The sequence below is a fragment of the Brachionichthys hirsutus genome, unplaced genomic scaffold, assembly GCF_040956055.1.
Source record: "Brachionichthys hirsutus isolate HB-005 unplaced genomic scaffold, CSIRO-AGI_Bhir_v1 contig_745, whole genome shotgun sequence".
NCBI lineage: Eukaryota > Metazoa > Chordata > Actinopteri > Lophiiformes > Brachionichthyidae > Brachionichthys > Brachionichthys hirsutus.
In genome coordinates, this window is record NW_027180354.1 from 45,232 (window position 1) to 65,765 (window position 20,534).

Genomic DNA, 20,534 nt, shown 5'->3' on the forward strand with positions numbered 1-20,534 from the left:
CTTTCTTTTCAACCGCATGCATGAAGCTGCATTTCTTCACAATGTTGTATAACTTGAATCTCATTTGGTGCAGTTTGAAACAAAACACATGACCAACAGCGACTCCCAATAGGTTTCAACTTCAATGTTTAAAAAATTAAATAAATCCTGTCTTACTTTTCATCTTTTGTTTGTTCAGGGTGAGACTCAAATCTGAAACAAAGAACAGACAGGAAAGGAAGGATGGAGTCCGTATTATCGGAGCAGTCGGCCACCGTGGATGAGCTGGTGGAAGCGTGCATCCACGCCTTCGGTTGGTTCTGCCACAGAGAACTGGCTTTATTCTCAAATGAGTCAAAGTATCATGCAGATTGAATTCAAGATGAAATTCAGAATAATGTCTTGTTTAAAAAATGTCATGCTTTTGTGTACATGGATGAAATTGTGCTGCTTGTGCAGCCTCTTGCTATCCCACTTGTTATTCTCTTACAGATGAGAACGGTGCACTGACGGATGCGTCCTTGGTCCGCATGTTTCTCATGATGCAACCTTGGTACATTCCTTCGACCGACATGGCAAAAAAGCTGGTGCTCAAGTATCCTTCATTCTTGTGTTCTGCATCATTCATCCTGGAATAACTCTGCAGTAATCTCGCACGAAGCTGCCGACAGGGTTTTTATTTGGAGGCTAGCGTGAAAAGTGATCCCAGAGCACTTTACAGATTTTCTTCTTGCTAAACCTTGATGAGATAGAAGAGAGATGGGAACAAATCCTTCAACAGAAATGTTATACCTTGACATTTTGACTAGATCTCAAGAGGACTGCTGCTCTGCTGAACGACGAACCAGAATATGTTTCCTTGTCAAGTACACAAAAACCATTATTCATTATTGCTTGTGCTCTTCTGAACTTTGTTCTATAATGCACTTTGATTTACGGTTGAATATTTACAACATGCATGTGATATAGCCATAGTATCACTCAGTAAAAAGACATTTTTATGACATATGACATTGATAAGAATCTTCACTGTGCAGATGTCTATCGCCCCGCAGTATTTTCCGTCATCTGCCCTCCCCTTTTCATCCCTTTGTTCCGGCCTCCAGGTACTGGATTTCCGAGTTTCCTGCAGAGTTCAATCTGAACCCGGAGCTCGAAGATGAGATCAAAGACTTTAAAGACCTATTGGCCACCGAAGGCAACGAGAGACAGAGTCAGCTCATCGACCTCGACAGCGTGTGAGTGAATCAGCTGCTGCCGGCCGTGCAAGCTGTTGACAGTGTGACGTCAGTGGCCCTTCTATCGCTTGCTGTCAGAGACTGATGAGCAGTGCACTGATTTCATCTTTAGGAGCTGGCTTGGAGGAGAACGTCATCCGACTGCTTTAGTTGAACGGAATGTCCCTCCAGAAATAAAGTCTGCATTTATTGAAAAAGTGCTTTCTCTGTTTTGCAGGGCTTGTGATGATATTTTATGGCTGTGAAAAACGATGTAATGCTGTCATCATGATTTTGCCTCGATGCCTAACGCGGCCATAAATCCAGCTCCGGCCTCGGCAGTCAGTGGCTATAAAGTTGATGGTGACGCCACAAGACCAAACCTTACATAAAGAATTCTGCCATTTTTATGTGCCTTCTTGTCCTTCGCAGGCCTTCATATAAGTGGAAGAGACAGGTGACTCAGCGCGTCCCATCAGTGTCCAAAAAGAGGAAGATGTCCCTGTTGTTTGACCACCTTGACTCCTGCGAACTGGCTGAACACTTGACATACCTGGAGTACAAATCCTTCTGCAAGATCCTGGTCAGTTTGACCGCAGCCTTTATTCAACCAGCAGAATTTGTGTATCCTGTTTTGTATTTCAGCTCTTTTTTTTTAAGCTGCAGGGTCATTATAGTTGCTAAGCAATCATGGTTAAATTCAGTTTTACTCACAGTAATTATTGTAGTTGTTTGGAAACTTTTTGCTCCGTGCTATTTTGGGAAGCAAAGGCAATGGATGGTGTTGAGTGGATTTAAATAGTATATTTTAGATGATAGGTAGGCAGCAGCATGGGGGTAGTTTGTCTTGGCTTTGTCTTATTTGCTCTCTTAATATAGATTTAGAACTGGAGAAGCAACAATGACCATAAAGGAACCCACATTAAAGAGAAATAGAGTTCCTTAAGCTGGCACTTCTGTACAAGGCGGAATTTTGCTTGTATTCTCAAATTAAAAGATAAGCCATGGATTCATCCATGTGGACAGGTTGTTGTTTTCTTTAGCAATTTATTCAAAAGGATTGATTAATTAGACATTAGAAACATGAGTCATATAGGCATAATAGACATTTAACTCAGATAAATCATTGGAATGCGTTCATCTGAGTCTCAGTTATCCATTAGTATTCTTGCATTAGCATACAACAAGTGAAGTAGTACTTTGTTGGTATACTTGAACTTGCATGTTGCTGTTTTTCTCTATCGATGCCTTTGCTTTGTTTGCCATCTTTTTCACAAGCTTAAAGTATTGTAAACCCCTCCCCTTTAGGCCAAGATGTGACCAATGAGGGTGCGAGGTGTCCATCGTTCCACCCTCATTATAAGTTTTCGTGATGCTGCCTTACCTTGAAAGCAAATATTTGGAACAACAACAACAACAACAACAGTACATGACTGAATATTACAATAAATGGAGAATTTTCAAATGCTGCTTTCCTCTTTTAGTTCCAGGACTACCACAGCTTCGTGATGCACGGCTGCACAGTGGATAACCCCATCCTGGAGCGTTTCATCACCCTTTTCAACAGCGTCTCCCAGTGGATCCAGCTCATGGTCCTCAGCAAGCCCACAGCCCCACAGAGAGCCGCTGTCATCTCTCACTTCATCAGGGTGGCACAGGTCAGTCCGCTGGGCCCGTTAAACTGTTTATGTCAAGCTTTTTGAGCCGGGCCTTCTGGGGTCAGGATGCTGTCAGTAGATGAAGGTGAACTAGAGGTTAAACCAACAGATATGGAAAGATGGATGAAAGTGACGGTGGTGCTTCAGTGATTTTCTCTTTCTCTCTCTCTCTTTCACACGTACAGGACACTGAAAAATTCAGTAGGACAGTATCTGATTCTTCTTTTCTTGACTGGGTGCACTGGGCTAAAAGATAAGAAACAAACTCAGCTAAAATGATCCATCCATTTCGAGAAACAAGTAGGGATAGATAGAAAAGTACACAACGTTTTTAAAACATATTATAAATCTCACATTTCCAGAACTTCCCTTGCAGCTATTAGAAGCTGGTAAATTACGAACAGTTTGTAGTGGACTTAGTGCTGCCTCCTAAGGTGATGCGTGCCTTTTGCACATTTGTATCTAATGTTGCCATTTTGTATTCGAACAAAATCTTTCCAAATGCAACCCAAATCAAGCGTATGTGATTCTCTGACCACATGCTGCACGATAGAAATGTTCCTTTTTAAAACCATTGTACCTAGACCTTTCTATAACCCATGTAATGTCACTTTTTGTTAATTATTTGCCAGATATGAATCCGTGTGATAATTCACCCACTGTGATGTGCAAGAGAGTTTCAGTCACCCACAGAGAACTGAGGAAAACCGTATCTTAATAGCTTTAAATGCTATGTGAACAAAGCCCCTCTTCTTTGTGCATAATTATCAATCGCAAACCCGCTTTTCATCCATCCCTCTGTCGGCCTGCAGAACAATCTTCTGTCACTCATCGTTTAATAAGCCGGCTCTCGGCACGCTTCACCACCTCCTCCTGTCTTAATAGCGCAGCGCTTCAGCAGGAAGTCAGGGGAGCCCAGCGGCGACTCCTCTGTTTCTACTATTGATGGGGCCTTTCACAGTGTTTCTGTTAGTCTCACAATATATTAGTGACAACAGATGATTGATGAGTCTGACCCAGCTTGAAAGATCAGCTGCAGAAAGCTTCCTGCTGGAGTCAATTTCTTTATCCTCACTTCCAAATGCTGCCACTTGCACAAACACAAAAGGAGTGATAGTGAAATGGCCGATTTGAAATCGCGATTTTATTTTGGACACATTATAGATAATAAAACATATGGATCATTTTTTTTATACAAGATTTGTAAGGATTTATAAGATTATTGGCAAAATTTGCGAAGCTGAAATGTGCTTCCGTAATGCTACTCAGCAAATGCCTTAATAATAACGTGTTAAAATAAGATCTGTAAAATTGCGAAAAATGCTATCACTCAGATGTTTGCAGTTGTCAAAGCGCTTCATCTGTGCCTTACCTCAGAAAGTCCCACATTCTGAATCACCTTATTAGAAGGCATTGTGGGAAGATGATCGCTGACTCATGAGTCAATGCTGTCCTAGCTTTTTCATATGCCTGCAGTTAAAGCAGTGTGTAGAGCGCTTGAGTGTAAAAACCTTTTTTTTTTGTGTGCCGCTTAGTCTGAGCTGTAATTTGAAAGAAACTACAGATGAAAGATAAAGTGTGTAGAAGTCTTTTTTTGGACTGTGTTATTTATACATTTGTGCAGATTCATCATAGACAAATCATCGCTGCTGGGCTTCCCAGTGTTAATCATTTGCCAATCATGTGCCTCGCGTCTTTGGTATTCCGAAATGCAGTCCTTCGCTACATCCATTCAGACGCAGCACCGGAAGGTAGCCTGGATTTGCTTGACATTTCTCAAAGCCCCTCCTCCGGGGGCATGCTGCTTGTGTCCCACTGCGGCTGCCATGTCGGCCGCGTGTTACAAATGACTCGCGCTCATTAGCCTTCTCGTTGGACGCACAGACTTGTGTTCACATTCCCCTTTCATGCTCATCGAGGAGCTCCTTTCCAGAACATTTCACAATATGTGCCGTGCACACCTGCTTATCCTTTGATAAGAGCGCCGCACCATTGTGATAACAATTGGTTGGCCAGAGACCGATCTCACACACAAACACACACACACACACACACCGGCGTTTATTCTTTTCCTAGTGGAAAAACCTGGCATGCTGTCTATAGGCCTCGCTGACGGCAACATGCACATTCATTTTAGCCGAAACCACTTTCCAAACGCTGCTTTGCCAATTGATTCCAAAGGGTGTCTGAGCTGAATTAAACGTTCCCCTCTGGCAGCCCTCCCACACAGCTGCAGCCTCATTGATTTCCAGCGATACACCATGCAGGCTGAAGGGCAGCACGGCGCCGTGGAGAGTGCCATTTGCTCAACTTTGACAGAACATACGTGCATACAGCTTGTTAAAGACGATGCCGAAAAGCTTCATCTTCCGAATCTCCCGGCATCAGATGATGCCGTAAAAACATTTTGTAACCTCTGTCTCTCTCTCGCCCTTCCTAAAATGCCTTTTGGCAGTTTCTTCTTCCTTGCTCACCCTCGCTCCTATTATTATTATTTCCTGTTGACAGAAGCTGCTGCAGTTGCAGAACTTCAACACGCTGATGGCGGTGGTGGGAGGCCTCAGCAACAGCTCTATCTCCCGTCTCAAAGACACCCAGACCCACATCAGCGCCGAGACCAACAAGGTGAGGTAGCCCAGATCGACTAGCAGACAAGATGACACACATTTCTATGGGCACATGGACAAACTTTCCCACATCGCCTGTGTGCGAGCTGCGAACGCCTCCACAATGATTTCTTAAAGTTTTTAGAGGGGTTACGGAGTTATGCAAGTCCATCTGGACTCATACAAATAACTCTCTCTTGAGACAAACATTCCGTTTCCTACCAACTCTCTCATCTCCCCCCTCGTCTGCTTTACCCAGCCTACACCCGCGTTTGCATCATCTCCCTGCAACTCTCTCAACGCTGCAGGTTTTTAACAGCCTTGTCGAATTGGTGACATCGTGCGCAAACTACAGTCAGTACCGCAAGCGCTTCACAGAGTGCTCGGGGTTTCGATTCCCCATCCTCGGCGTTCACCTGAAGGACCTCATAGCCGTCCACGTGGCGCTGCCAGACTGGGCTGACAAAGAGAAGACACGGGTCAACCTGGCCAAGACACAGCAGCTGTACGCCATCCTGCAAGAGCTGGCGCAGATCCAGAACACACCTCCAAACACTGACGCCAACACAGACCTACTCAACCTGCTGACGGTGAGTTCAAAGCCGGATGTTCAGTTCCAGGTTTACATATTAGACATGCATTAGTTTCTCATAAAGTCAATCTTTATCCGGTCGACCGTCAAATATCTCAGGATGATATTTAGTTGGTTAATTGGCTATTGGCTTTTTTCCCCCCCTGATCCAATATACCTGTATTTTACCATTCTTTTACATTTGTGGATACTACATACTTCATCCTAATAATTATTAGCCATGCAGTACAAAGTACGTATCATTTTAAAAGCAGTATTGAAGTAGTGCCACTGTTATTTGATCGTCTCGTTGTCCGACAAGCTACACATGACATCTTTACACAGACTTTAAATTATATGCAAGCCTCACCCTGCTTTGTGCTACACAGATGTGGCCAGAGCATTCTGTGGCAGAATCACAGGATGATTCTCCATCCATTATGTGAGATTACAGAGGTAGTTCCATTTTAGCATTGCATCCACCTGCATTGAGGGGGGACGGGTTAGGGTTTCTTGGATTTGAGAAGGGGAGCTTTCTGCATTTATGGAATCCCAAGAGATCAACATCTCTATCCGCTGGCATGTGTTTTTGCAGTCTCTTTTTCTTTCTTTCTTTGAAAATTACCGAAACAACATGTTCGTTTTTGTGGGGGGGTTTCATGTGAGGGGACCCAGAGGTGTTTGCTGGACAGAGTCAGTAGCCAATTATCTTCGAGCTGGAGATTCGCTTGGCTCACAGCGAAGAGATGGAAAATGCATTCTTCAAATAATGAAGCTGTCTCCTCAGATACAAAAGGTCAACCACACACAGTTATAAACCTGCTCTCTGAATCATATTCATCAGCCTACCAAATGAAGGAGATGCTATTGTATCAGCTCAAACGTGAGGAAAAAGTAATTGACCCTCATCAGAGGGCCAAAGAAGAAGAGCATCCCTTTGTTTTTTGCTTTCTACACTCACAGTTCAATAAAACCGAGGAAACCAGATTACAGCTGAATGTAATGATGCCAGATGCCAATTACATGTGGGCATATGTTAATTGGAGCAGAGGATCCTGTTGCCATTGTGGCTGCATTAACATAAAAGATACTGTAATTAAGACGTAACGTGAGAAAGACGAATGATCTAATGACTTCAAAGAAACTCTAAAGACGCTGATTTAGCGCAGTTTAACAACCTAAACATATTTCGTCGCAAACATTTGCCAGCTGCCTCAGGGAAGGTACACAACAGCCTTATTTGGTCACGTTGAGCCTCACATTTGCAGCCGGACTCTTCCTCTAAATGTTTTTTTGCCTAAAGGGAGGCAGGAATGAATGGTATTTGTGGCAGAGATGAATGTCGGGAAAGACATTAGTCTCTGATCGAACCCTGTTGGTTGCTAAATAAAGGTCAAATCAGGCAAAACGCTCCCTTTTCTGTGCAGGTTTCTCTGGACCAGTACCACACAGAGGAGGAGATCTATCAGATGTCTCTACAGAGGGAGCCTCGCAAGCCAGCAGTGAGCAGCACAGTTATTTTACTCTCTGGGTTCAGTCGGGGCCTCTTCTCAAATATCCCGTTTTGGCAGTGATGTCTTCCTGTGATGGATGGTCCAGGGGTTTCACAACACCCTGTTTCATGAGGCTGCCAGCCCTTAGCTGTCTGGATGGACAACAACTCTGAATTTCACCATCATGTTTTCAACTCAATTTCATCATCAGTGAATTGAATTTTGTTGGAAATAATTTATCCCCAACTTTGCTGGTATAGTTTATAAATAATGACGGAGATAATGTTTCCAGTGTCCTATAATGCAGTGGTCCCCAACATTTTTCCTGCCTGGATGTTGGTACGCCTCCACACAGAGTGCTGTGTTCAATAGTGTCATAAATGCATGTTGGAAATGTCTGTTTTCTTTTTCCCGTGACATTTTGATCCACTGCTGAGACCTTGCTGCTCAGAACAGCTGCTACATTACATTTCTCTGTCTTTTCTTCTAAACTTGACTGTTCCTGCTTGTCTGGTTTGATATTGATCGTGCCCGTCTTTGGTTTCTCCTGTGCTGTAGCAGAACTCCAGTCCCGCTCCAGCACCTGACCCCAAGCCCACTATGATCGATGAGTGGGCCGTGTCGGTTAAGCCCAACGCTGATCCAACGATCATCAAGAAACACATCGAGAAAATGGTGGAGGTGAGTCTCAGCGCCGACACACATTATTTGTTATTGTGACATGATGGCCGCAGCACCAGTGCTAGTTGCTAATGGCTAAAGATATGTAATCTTACAGCATAATTACCAATGCACGGAAAGCCAGTCAAACATCTACATAAAAAATGCACTCTTGCTCAGTTCTTATTGATTTGGTGATGAAGCATTACTTTTTATCGAATCTGTTATATTAATTAAATAATTTTGTTATATTCTATTTCATCACAGATAAACATGCCAGTCATTTAATGTCGATAAACACTGTGGAGCAGTCAGACTAAATCAAAGCATATCTTATTTATATTTACCCAAGCCTAAGTGGCTTTGTCATTTGCAGAATGCATAAAGATCGCTCTGCATGAAGTATTGGCAGAACCTGATAAAGGCATACATTTCAATAAAAACAACAACATATACACAGAAAACACCATAAATTGTAGACAGCAAAGCCCACTCTTTATAATAATGCCTCTGTTCACAGTCGGTTTTCAAGAACTTTGACACGGACGGCGACGGCCACATCTCCAGGGATGAATTTGAAGCAATCAGAAACAACTTCCCTTACCTCAGCAAGTTTGGGGAACTGGACAAGAACCAGTAAGCATTTTACAGATTTATTCATGGCTGTAAGAAGCTTTGGACCCAATCTGAGTCACCTCTCCCTCTCCCTCTCCCTCGCAGAGACGGGAAGATCAGCAGAGAGGAGATGATCGACTACTTCATGAAAGCCAGCTCTCTGCTGAACTGCAAGATGGGTTTCATCCACACTTTCACTGAGACCACATATGTCAAACCCACGTTCTGTGAGCACTGTGCTGGATTTGTGAGTGAAACACCTATTTCATTCTCCCGATCAATTCAAGATGATGGATTATTTATGACGCCATTGTAGCACCAGTAGATCTTAAAATGACCCAAATCAATACGCGGCCCTGTTATAGATCATTTTAACTGCAGAATCAACTGCTTGATTTAGGTGAAGTATTGATGTGCATTGATTTCCTCACTGACCTAATCAACGGCATGTGACACATTGATAAAAAAGGTCAAAGGTCAGTTGTGCTCACCTTGCCGTTATGCATCCTTGTAGCCTTACAGACAATGTGTACTTCATCGTGTGTCAAGATAGACCAATTCTTTCTGGGTAGACAAGAAAATGCCAATTAGTTTGAGCTATAGCGACACACCGCTGAAGTTGCACTCTGGGAAATATCGGGCGGAAAGTAATTGGGCGAGTTTATAACTCTCTTCGGTGGCAGCGCTAACTTCCTGTTTGTCATACGGCCCTTGACATTCTCCAAAGCCCACGGCGAGTCAGTGAGTCAGGAGTTCACTGTAACCGGAACATAAGGAATTACTCAAATATATATATATATATATATATAAATCCTACATGACCTTGCAGAAACACAAACTTTAACATCCTCCAGGGGAAGCTCTGTCATTTTCCAACCATCACGAGGGGAAACTCAGAGTCTTCTTCCTCTGAATGCGTGTGCGGCAGAGGTAGATACACGCGCCACTTCCTGCTCTGCTTTGTGCTCTCTGCTTCCTCTTGGCTCCTGTGCAAAAAAAACAATATTTACCTACAGCTCATTTATTTTCAACACTCGTCTCGAACAGTCACTCAGGCCTCTCGTCTGGATGCTCACAATATTGTGTTGGGCGAGTCGAGTCGTATTTGGCTTGAGTCTCCAATTAATAGCGCACAGAGGAGTTTCACTAAATGCACCAAGCGAGAAGAAGCATTGTTTGCATCTCAGGAGAGTTACAGCTCGTTTCTAGCTGAAGGCTTGGAGTGCTTTATGTGAGGTACGGCAGATGGTCTCTGGGGTTTTCACAGTTTAGCTTCATAGTGTCATAATAAGAGAATAAGAAGAGGCAGTGTCTTGTTTTTCTCTGACTGGTAGAGTCTTCCCAGACTTAACTATCTAACATTGGCTTTAATAGGGGAAATGTTAACATTGCTGAGATTCGTTTTTTGCATGGCTTCCATATAATACAAGAAGAAACCGGTTTCAAAACTTTGATTCCAACAGAATAATTAACAAACTGCAAAGTATGTGCTTTCCTGGGTTGTGTGAACTTGTTTGTTATTTATTCATCACTACTGCCGGCTGTAATTTAAATTGCCCCTCGGGGATAATAATGTTAACTATGACGATATGAAAAATACTGCATTGCCACAGTGAAACTGGGGGTTGCCTCAAAGTTTACTTTTAAATGCACATCAACAGAAGGTGGCAGCTGAAGGCCAAAATTATTACTGATGCAAACAGTGCATGGAGTCTATTCTTAAAGCAGGACTCAATGATGGAATTTGCTTTTGCTGTTGTGTAGCAAAATTGAATGTTTTTAATAAAGCAAAAACTATTTAAAACCAAAAAAATGGCCTGTTAGAGTAAAGATACATTCAGTATTACCTGAATGTACCTTCCTTAATTAAGCGCTAATTACACATTTGCTGCCTGCAGATGCCATTTATAATGTATGAACCCAATACAGTATGTCGCCTCAGGTTTCACGCTTAGTCACACTCAACCTGCTGATCCAATCCAGTGAGTACAAGCGGAGCTCTCTCACAGTGCTTCATCAAACACGTAACCTCTGGAACCAAGAGCGTATTTCTATCAACATTCCAATTTGATCATCATCTTAACATTAAAGTCTCACTTTAGCCTGTCAAACTGATTCCAGCGCCTTTCGTTTGCTTTTGAATGCGTTGCGTTTTTTTATTCTAGCGAGGCACCAAAGGTCAGCCAGTGTAGGCAGAACTGTGACGTCAGTCCTGTTTAGATCCTCTAAGCGGCGACTGACTTCTCTTTGTTGTGTGTCTTTGTGTGTACACGTGCATCTGCGAGTGTGTGTTTCCCTGCATGCATTTAGATGTGTGTGTGCGTGCGTGTGTGTGTGTGTGCAAAGAGGTCAGGGTACTTTGCGGCTCCTCAGATGTGCCAGTGCGGTGTGTGATCTCCGGCTTGGCTCTTTCATGTCATTGCCCCCCCCCCCTGCTGTCTGTGCACTCCCCATGTCCTTCTTGATCTCGGCCCCCATTCACCCCTTCCGTCCCCCTTTCCTTCCATCTGTCTCTCTTTAACTTACCTCGTTCCATTGTGCCTCTTTCTACAGGAGATTCTTTGCCTTCCTTCCCTGAGCATCAGTGATGGATGCAAAGACGTCTCCCGTGTGGAGGTTTTAACATCAATCGCATTTAGGTTTAAACGCCATTGTATCCGATTTGTATGGGACATTTAAACATATAGTCTTGATGATCCTGGAAAAAAGGTTTGTAGATAAATAAATTCAAATAAACTATAATGCTCCTCAGTGATGCATTCAAAGACGGCGTGATATTGGTGCTGATGTTTATTGATTCTATAAAAGAAGCCTGCTAACTATCCTGGCCAGCTAAAACTGGAGTGTGAGGAAGCCCGAGGATCTCTGCAATTATCTGCAACCACACAATGACCATGTTGTGAGCAATGATGGCTTCTCTGTAGGTTGATTATAAGGCTGTAATAAAATGACTGTAAAATAATGGCTGTTAGAGAAATAGGAACTTAATCTAACATTTTATAGCAGGCCTAATGGTTGGAAATTATGCAAACTATATGTCATTTGTCGACTTAGCTGTGCAAAACCACCACAGTCCTTGAAGCGCGTCTGTCAAAATTGATCACAGCAGCTGCGTTGAGGAAATCTGACCTTGGTTTTGAACACTCAGCGCAAATGAAACACAACAAGACCATTAAGGAAAGACAGTCAACGACATCAGCAGAAGTCTATGACATTAAATGGAGATTTGACAATATTAAAGTTACAGAAAGGGGTGAAAAATCTTTGCAAGTGACAGTCTGAAAAGGCGGAGCTTCGTATGTGGAGGGAAAGTGCAACATGACAGCATGACTCGTTTTGTATGTGTAAGATTTCTCACAATGTTCATAAAACATCTTTTAACATTATTATTAATATTGCTCTAAACTGAATAACTGTACGAAGGATGTTAGGATATAATGACCTTTGACATGAAAGAGCAAAATCCTGATATGTTTTGGGGACATGTATGCTAATACAATGGTCGTGTAGATATTGTGATGAACTAATTTGACATAATGATAAAACCCTAAAGAGTTTAATTAAATGTCTTGTGGCTGGCTACTGGTGAAAAAATAAAGTGGTGCAATTAAATCATAAAGTAGTGGACATCCACTCCCCCCCCCCGACCCCCCGAGGATTTCCTGCATCCCTGTAATGATTTGACATGTCCTCATGCCTGAATGGAAACGGCAACACGTCCCAATTAACGCCCTTTTAATTCGCTGTCTCCTTCACAGATATGGGGCTTCTACAAGCAAGGCTACAAGTGTAAAGGTAGGAGAGCTATTCATTTAGCGTTGCTCTGTGTCTGCTGCCAAGATGCAGCGAGCGTGTTCTAATTTACCTTAAGTCCCCCCCCCCCGCCCCCCCAACACACACACACACACTCTACATAATGATTCTGTAGCCAACACATCACACTGATAATGGATATCCACTCACAAAGCTAACGGCTACACACCTCCCATAACTAACACCCAGAGCTTTAAACTGATGCCACGTCTAAAAGATCAAGAAGTGAGCCTGACCTTAGATCCCACCACTGCTTTATAGAGCGCTCGCCCGCCTCTGTGCCGAAGCCCTTCAATCCGCTATTTGTTGCACAAGTGCTCTAATCAAAAGAATCTCTTTGTTCCTTTATTGAAAAAAAAAAAAACCCCAAGCATATAATTGCCAACCGTTTGCTGCTTCCTCTCCGGTTTAGGCTAAACTCACATCAGTCTATTGCATCGTTTGAACGTTAACAACAGACATTTGATTTGCTTCTGGAATAATTCATGATCTTGGAAGCTTTTTACAGTCTGTTGCTACACTGGCACTGGGAAACCAAGCGTTTAGTTTGAACTTCCTGTTCTGTCACCGCCTGATAACCCTTATTCTAATTTTCAGCTGCTTGGATGGTGACAAATATGCCCACACGATTGTTGCTATTGAGTCAAAAGGAGTGGAAAAAGTGGGGAAGATGCACACATTCACACCCCCAGGCAATATCATCTCCCACCCCCCTTCCCTCTGTGGAGGAGTGCATGCCCCCAAATCTGAGTCAGACTGGGACAGGACGAGTGTTCTGGCTGGTTCCAGAGCCCACGGGAAGTCGATGAGGGAGTCCCACAGCCATTCATCCCCATTACCATTGTTGGGCTGTGGAGGTAGAGGGAGCTTCCCCGACATAATTGAAATTAATCTCTCTCTGCCATACAGAAGTGTTTGCATATGTGCGTGTGTGTGTGTGTGTGCAGCTGGTTGTGTGTGCTACAGTGGTTCAGATATTGGGACTTAAGTATGAGAGGCACCCCAGTGAATGTGTGTGTTGTTGCAGTGCCAGTTCTCCAGTCATGACTGTACGGTATCGGAGCAGGTCTGCACCTCAAGAGACAATGGCCACCGTGTGAATGCGGCCTATTTGTGAAAGCTTTGACTCGGTTGTCAAACACTCCTTCCTCTATAAAATGCTACACTGTTCCTTTAAACCTTATTGTCGACCTTTAGGCCTGGTTTTCTGGGTGGGATGCATGGAAAAGAATCCTTAGCTGCATTTGAGGAAACTGTGCTGGAGGTTTTATTTTGTGTGTGATAATTTTAGATTCCGGTTCTGTGACTCACATGTTTCTGTGCTGCCTTGCCCGGGAAACCGTCACTCCTCTCCCCCCCCCCCCCCCCCCCCCCAGACTCCCACTGGCTTACAGAGTTGATGTCAGGCTCACTTGGCCTCGCCGTGGGTGTGCGTCGGTGTTCTTGTGTCCGCATGGCATGCAGCAGTTCTCTCCCAGCTTTTCAGTTTGCCCCGATGTTTCTGTTTGCACCCGTCCCTTTGTCTGACCCTGTCCCCCCCTCTCTCCAATCCGATGCCCCCCCCCCCCCCCCCCCCGTCACCTTTCCTCACCACCCACCTTCTCCTCCATGAACAATCCGCCAACAGCCTGCGGGGTGAACTGCCACAAGGCCTGCCGAAGCCGCCTGGCCGTTGAGTGCCGGAAGAGGACCAAGAGCATCAGCCACGAGACACCGCCCCTCCTCCAGGCCAGGTCCTACAGCTTTCCTCCACCTGCCAATGCCCCACCCAGCCTGCAGAACACAGGTGAGCGGTACAGTGGGAGTTAAATCAGCAGAGCATTGAAGACTCCATCAGTGTTTGTCAGTGTACTCAACTTATTTAATCACTTATAAGACCTATTATCCATCTTAATTTACATTGTTAGGCTATTCCATCCTTATTTTATGCATCTTTCTCTCATGTCCTTCATGCAATAGTTTCATGACAGTTTGACTCTCATGGTATGACGCCATGGAATCTTTGTTTTCTCCTGCTAATGCATAATCATGACCATGACATCAGTAATTCATTTATTCTTCCAAATAGAACGTTAAGAGAGTACAGTTAACAGTGTGATTAAGTGATATTAGCACGTTAACATAAATCATCCATCCCCGTTTTTTTTATATTCATTATGTTTCTTTTTATATTAAGTGCTTATATTTTTTTGTAACGCACTTTGAGGTGCATTTTTTTACTATAAAGATTGCATAAAAATAAATGAACTTGCATTGGATATATTTTCATAACTGTGAAGCATTGCTCCCTTTGTTGTTACTTATTCCAAGCCGGGCCCAAATTTATTTCAAATCGCTGCAATTTAAACCACAATCATAAAATCACTCAGCGTGTTTGTTGAAACTGTCATGTTTTATATGCTGTTTGTGCTTGTTGTATTGTGTCTGATGTAAATTTAGAAGTTATATGTGTTGCTAAGACCAATATAATCTTGCCTTTTAACGATCACTTGATAGACAAGCAGCATTAAATCCTTCGGCTTGCAGCTCATAATTAAGTAAACCAACATGAAAAACATCCAAACCGCCCAAAAATGTGCAGAAAACAACGGATAAGCTTCGGTGAGTTTTCATCAACATGTTTTCAGCATTTCAACACCTCCACTTCTTCAAGGGTCCCTTTGTCTTCTCTTTGACATATGGGCTGCTGACATTTGGATACATCCCCAAACAGTGGAGTCTAAAATGTAATGGAACCATAACTGGCTCACCACAGGGAGGGCAGTGACTCATTGTTGATCTATTTGATCAATGGGCTGGAGAGACCGAGGCCAAACATCTCCTGGGCTTTACGGTGGAATGTTTCTTTACCGTAACAATCTCTGTTTGCAGTAATTGCTGAGGAAGACATAGAGACGGTGGAGGAAGGAGTGTTTGATGTCCACCTATAACCAGGTATCACCACAGCATTCAGTTCATTCCTGTCAATGTCATTTGTTGGTGTCCCTACCCAGGCTGGGAATGAGTCCATATGTCCTATAGAGGAGGTTCTGTGTTTATATTGTCATATCCCTACTGTCACAGACAGGAGGGATATATAATTCTTACCAAATAAGATCATTCAATAAAATGCAGTAAGAGGACATAAGCCACAAAATGAAAACGAATTTTGTGTAGGAGAAATTAAATGTCCTATCATGTCGATCTGTCAGGTTAAACACTGACGCAATAATTAGGATGTGAAGATGCTGCTTCTTTAGTTGACCTGCTGAACAACAGAAAAGGAGACTGGATGTGGCAAAAGAAAACAAGTGTCTTTACTGATTAAAACACTTAGCAGCTAAACCTGTAAGATTGAAATGAATTAATACTTTAGTTTGTAATATCAGTAAATTATGCATTCTCTAAACTATTTATTCCAGCACAAACCAAGTGACAGTTAATGTGATGCTTTCTGCAGCCTCTGGAAGTTTGGCATTTTGACCTTTTTCTTAATGTAATGTCATTCTATTTTTTAAAAACATTTTTAGAATCCATCCTACGGTTGGTGTGCAAGAGACCAAATCAGCAAACAGTCAGGATCCAGACGCACAGCATCTACAATATGAGTTTTCCAGCCCTCAACACTGAGAAGAAATTGCACTGAACACAAGCCAGGACGACAGTATGCTGCCACACGGTGGACGCACTCTGCAACTGCAGCTTCACTCCAGCTAACTCACATGAATGTGACGACCGATGTGAATGGAATGTATTTGTATGACTTATGTGTAAAACCTCTTCATTCTGATTCTTTGGCGGCCAAAAGTGTTACTGTAAAACCTAATATACACACACATATATATAAAAAAATCCACAAAATTGTATTTTCTTGTTGCTGCAAATTGGAATGGCTGTTTCCTGATTTTCTTTAAAAATATAAAAGAGGTGCTGTTTAAAGCCAAGAATGTAATTCTGTAACTCAGACTAAGCTACGGCCTCCTTGATTGTTTATCATCTCGTTTGCAAGTAAATTTGCGTCAATAATAATAGGATGAATTTTGATGTCAGCGTAAATATTGTTTGATTTGTGGAGCTCACGTGAAGCTTGATGACAAAAACATAAAAAAAAAAAAGTAGAAAATCTTAAATGACTTAAGGGCGACCTTTAAACATATCGATTTCGAGTGTCAGTAATTACCCGTAGGTGTTGCTGTTGTGTTTGTTCGAGTACGGTCTTGTCCCAGTGCTGCAGTACAGTACATGTAGCACAAACAGAGTCTCAAATGAAGAACTCGTCTTCAAAAACATGCTGACAGCAGAGAGCAGGAAAACGGTTAACTTCCTGCTGATTCTCCTATCAATTTTCAAATGGGTTTCGGGCTTCTGAGACTGTCAGCAAAAAGAAAATAATCAAATATAAATAACCCCCCCCATAAAAAAAAAAGGAGTAATGAGGCCTTTCATTTGACAGTTGCATTTCCCTGAGAAAATGTTTTGATGAAAGCTACATTTTGCTGTCTTCACCCTGCATGCTTCTCCCTTCTTCAGACAGACATTTATTTTTTAAATGTAGCACGCTGACTTGTATCACTTAGCAAACATGAAGTCTTTGAAAGCTGAGACTGAAGAAAATGTTTCTGTTTCTTTGTGCCTGCGGAGAGATAAATTCAGACTTCGAGTGCCGTATTGTGAACTGCTGGCTCATCATCGAACGAGACTTCTCACATTGCTGGCATTTATTTTCTGTATAAATGGCTAAATAGCTGCCGGTCCTTCGGTGTCACTCCTCGCCTGCATGATGAAGGATGTTTGTTGTCATGCTGGGAATGAAGTGATTTCTTGTTGACTATTCCTTTGTATTAAAGGCAGCAGGATTCATCCAACGCGTTTTTCTGGCTGAGGATGTCTGCAAAGAAGGAAAAAAAAAGGTTAGGTCATTTCTTATGAAATGTGAATCTGAGAGGTTTCCACACAGACTTTCACCAAAAAACACTTTCAGCTTTTAGCAGCTGCTTTGATCTAAAAATACAGTAATTTATACGTCGCTTGAATTTCAAGCTGGAAATGTGTGTTTTCTGTCTTTTTAACCAGAAAATTTAACGCTTAAGAATTACTGCATGAGTCGGGACAACTTTGCAAATATTAGGCTATTAAATCTCAGCTCAAAATACACCTGTCGGATCACATTCAAAGCTAATTTGTTCTGTTCCTGAAAAGCAGACAAGGTTCAAATAACATTTGCACAAGCCTGACTGCGTCTCTGCCTTGAAAGCATGATTTAAATAGGTCATATAACAACTGAGAGACAGGTCGGCTGATTAGGACTCCTTGGAATCAGAGCCCATCGCTCATTGTAAAATGTTGTCGAGACTTCTCCAGCCTTTCCATGACACCGCATCACCTCCCGAAACAAAGTGGTGATCTTTAAATCAAATGTCAATTTGCAGCTGCACCATCCTTCATGTGACCATGCACGACCCAGTGTCCTCTCATAACCAGCGCTGAACGAGGGCCTGCTCTTCCACCAGAGCCATGCTTCTCTCAGTGTGCGTGATCTCCACTGCAGCATTGAATGACTTCTTTTTGTTGAGTGATTGACATCCTCCATTCAGCTATAGAAAATAGAAAAGCCCTCAGTGTCACTCGCCCAGGCAGCCGGCAATATCGATCTGAAAAGTCTGAAAAGAGGGAAATTGAATAGCGCCACATCTAATTATGTAGTAATGAAGGCAGGAGGGAAATAACCTCTTTGTCGTCCCTCTCATACGACAGGCCTGATTGCTGCGAGTGGATAGCTGAAGTGCATCCTGGTAAGGATGAGATTTGCCCCCTCGACAGATGGCAAAGGCCTTCAATCCAATGCCATTAGACACAGATTACGAGGCGCATTACCCGGATAGGTTATGCAGAAGGTTATCTGTTCCTAACAACATGCAATATTGATTTATTTGTTGAAGCAGTGGCTTGCAGTGCAGCACTCTTTTAAGACAAACGAACAGATTATTGATTTGATATCTGCTCAGCAGAAACTGTGCCAAGACACGTGACGCATGCTCGTTTTCTGGATCCCACTGTCAGTGGCGGTTCTCCAGGAAATTACATCCCGGGCGAGATCCCTTCTGCATGAGCGTGCCCCGCGCCCCCCTTTGAAGGGAGAAAAAATACATTCTGCACAAACAGCATACCTTTTATTATAACAGTATAATATAAGTGTAAGAGAAACTTACATTTCACTAATTACACAAATCCTTCATCACAACATTTGAATAACACACAGGTATGACTACGCTAATGCCTCAAGTTTCCTCACCAACACGGTGGTGTGCTGGTAGCATTATACACTTTTAAACGGGGGCCATGGCATCGAGTCCCACTGTGCTCTAGGTCTACCCTGCTCCATCTCATGGCCATTTTAAAGCCCTCAACAATGCCACCGTGTTGGTGAGGAATCTCCCCCAATAGTGTCCAACTGTTTGCAAATCCATTTTTTGTTTGATTGCATAAAAATATATATTTTTTAATCCTATTAACTCATGCAAAGCGGGGTCGGCTGATGCTCGCCACTAGGTGGCAGTGTGGAGCTTGTAATGGCAGCGTGACGCGAGGCCTGTTTCCTCACCAAGAAGGAGGGAACGCTGCCAGTGTTGTGGCACAGAACAGTCTCTGTCAGGGTTTATGGTGAATCACAATGCAGAGAGCAGCGCTGCATCTCGCCGTTGTTTATATGCATCTTCCCATTAAGTTGAAACTATGCAATTATGCACAAACAGACACAATGAAGCGCTTGGTTTAGATAAACTGACAGTTCTTTCAGTCTTACTCGCCTACACGCAGACAATCTGATGAAAACACTCCAGTATCACTCAAGGTTGTGCGTTATAATCGTCTTTCAGATGGGCTTTGCTGAGATAAAGAAAATGCATTTGTTTTTGCTTTTTAATCGTTGACCAGGTCATACAAATTCTACACCCACAGTCGGCATTCCACACCAGCTCAAGTGAACTTTGAATTTGTACAGCATAAATTAAACTGATTTGCAAGTAATAAAAGTCAAATAGGCTCCCATGAAAGTGCCTCCAGCGCTCAGGGGCTTCTCTGCTGACTTTCTTTTTTTTTTTTTTTGTAGGCGTTTAAGAAGCAGCTGGGCTAACAGTCTCTCACAAAGTGGAAGGACCTCTATGAGAAGGCTGCATCTGTAATTGCATTAAGCTCATTGCTGACTCGAGCGAAGCACTCAGCAGCACCGTAGGAGGTTGGAATACTCATTAGAGTCAAATCAGTTTGGATGAATATTGCTGTAAGAAACTTACCTTATGTAAAAAAGAAAAAATCCTATTTGGACCCATCTGATAGTTTGACTATGTGGAAATAAAACATTAAAGAAACACACTGTTATCAGACTAAAGATATTCACCTCTTATGCTCTCTGCTCTGATCTCACTTAGCCAATAATAGCATCACATGTGCACTGAGGACGCCTTACATGTTTAATATTTCTGCAGGACAGTAGGATTTGGGGGGGTGGGGGGGCTAGTCTGCCAAGAGGCAGCTGACGGTCACGATCACATTAAAAATCAATTGCACAAACTCGAACAATGACTGACACCATGTATGATGTCATTTTAGGGCAGAAATTCAGACACAAATATATAAAAAAAGAAAAAGATAATTCCTTGACACAAAGTGAAAGGCAACAAGCTCATCCTGCACTTTGCCTCTCCTTCCCGTGATTCCTCTGAAGGTTTGAGTCGGAGCTTTAGTGCATTTAACACCGAGGCATTCGTGGCAGCACAGATTCGAGTGCCTATGATTTTTCTCTAAATGCAGGCTATCATTTCTCTGAAAGTGAATCACATTTCACCACTGAATGCATCCCACAGTCTGCTTTCAGTCCAGTCCGCTGCATTAGCCCTATGAGGTTTGCTTCTTTTAGCGTGACTCCCTTCCTTCATTCTTTTAAA

At 42.9% G+C, this 20,534-nt stretch overlaps 1 protein-coding gene across 1 annotated transcript; it reads left to right on the top strand.

Moving 5' to 3' along the window:
• Nucleotides 1-222: 222 nt before the first annotated feature.
• Nucleotides 223-17,486, top strand: LOC137913963 (RAS guanyl-releasing protein 2). Its single transcript, XM_068757583.1, has 16 exons — nucleotides 223-292; nucleotides 472-574; nucleotides 789-845; nucleotides 1,086-1,217; nucleotides 1,629-1,779; nucleotides 2,681-2,854; nucleotides 5,363-5,479; nucleotides 5,769-6,050; nucleotides 7,459-7,533; nucleotides 8,083-8,205; nucleotides 8,705-8,820; nucleotides 8,905-9,046; nucleotides 12,558-12,594; nucleotides 14,240-14,398; nucleotides 15,484-15,546; nucleotides 16,122-17,486. Exons 1-15 carry the CDS (start codon nucleotides 223-225, stop codon nucleotides 15,540-15,542), a joined length of 1,797 nt encoding a protein of 598 aa, XP_068613684.1. The 3' UTR covers nucleotides 15,543-15,546; nucleotides 16,122-17,486.
• Nucleotides 17,487-20,534: the final 3,048 nt, after the last annotated feature.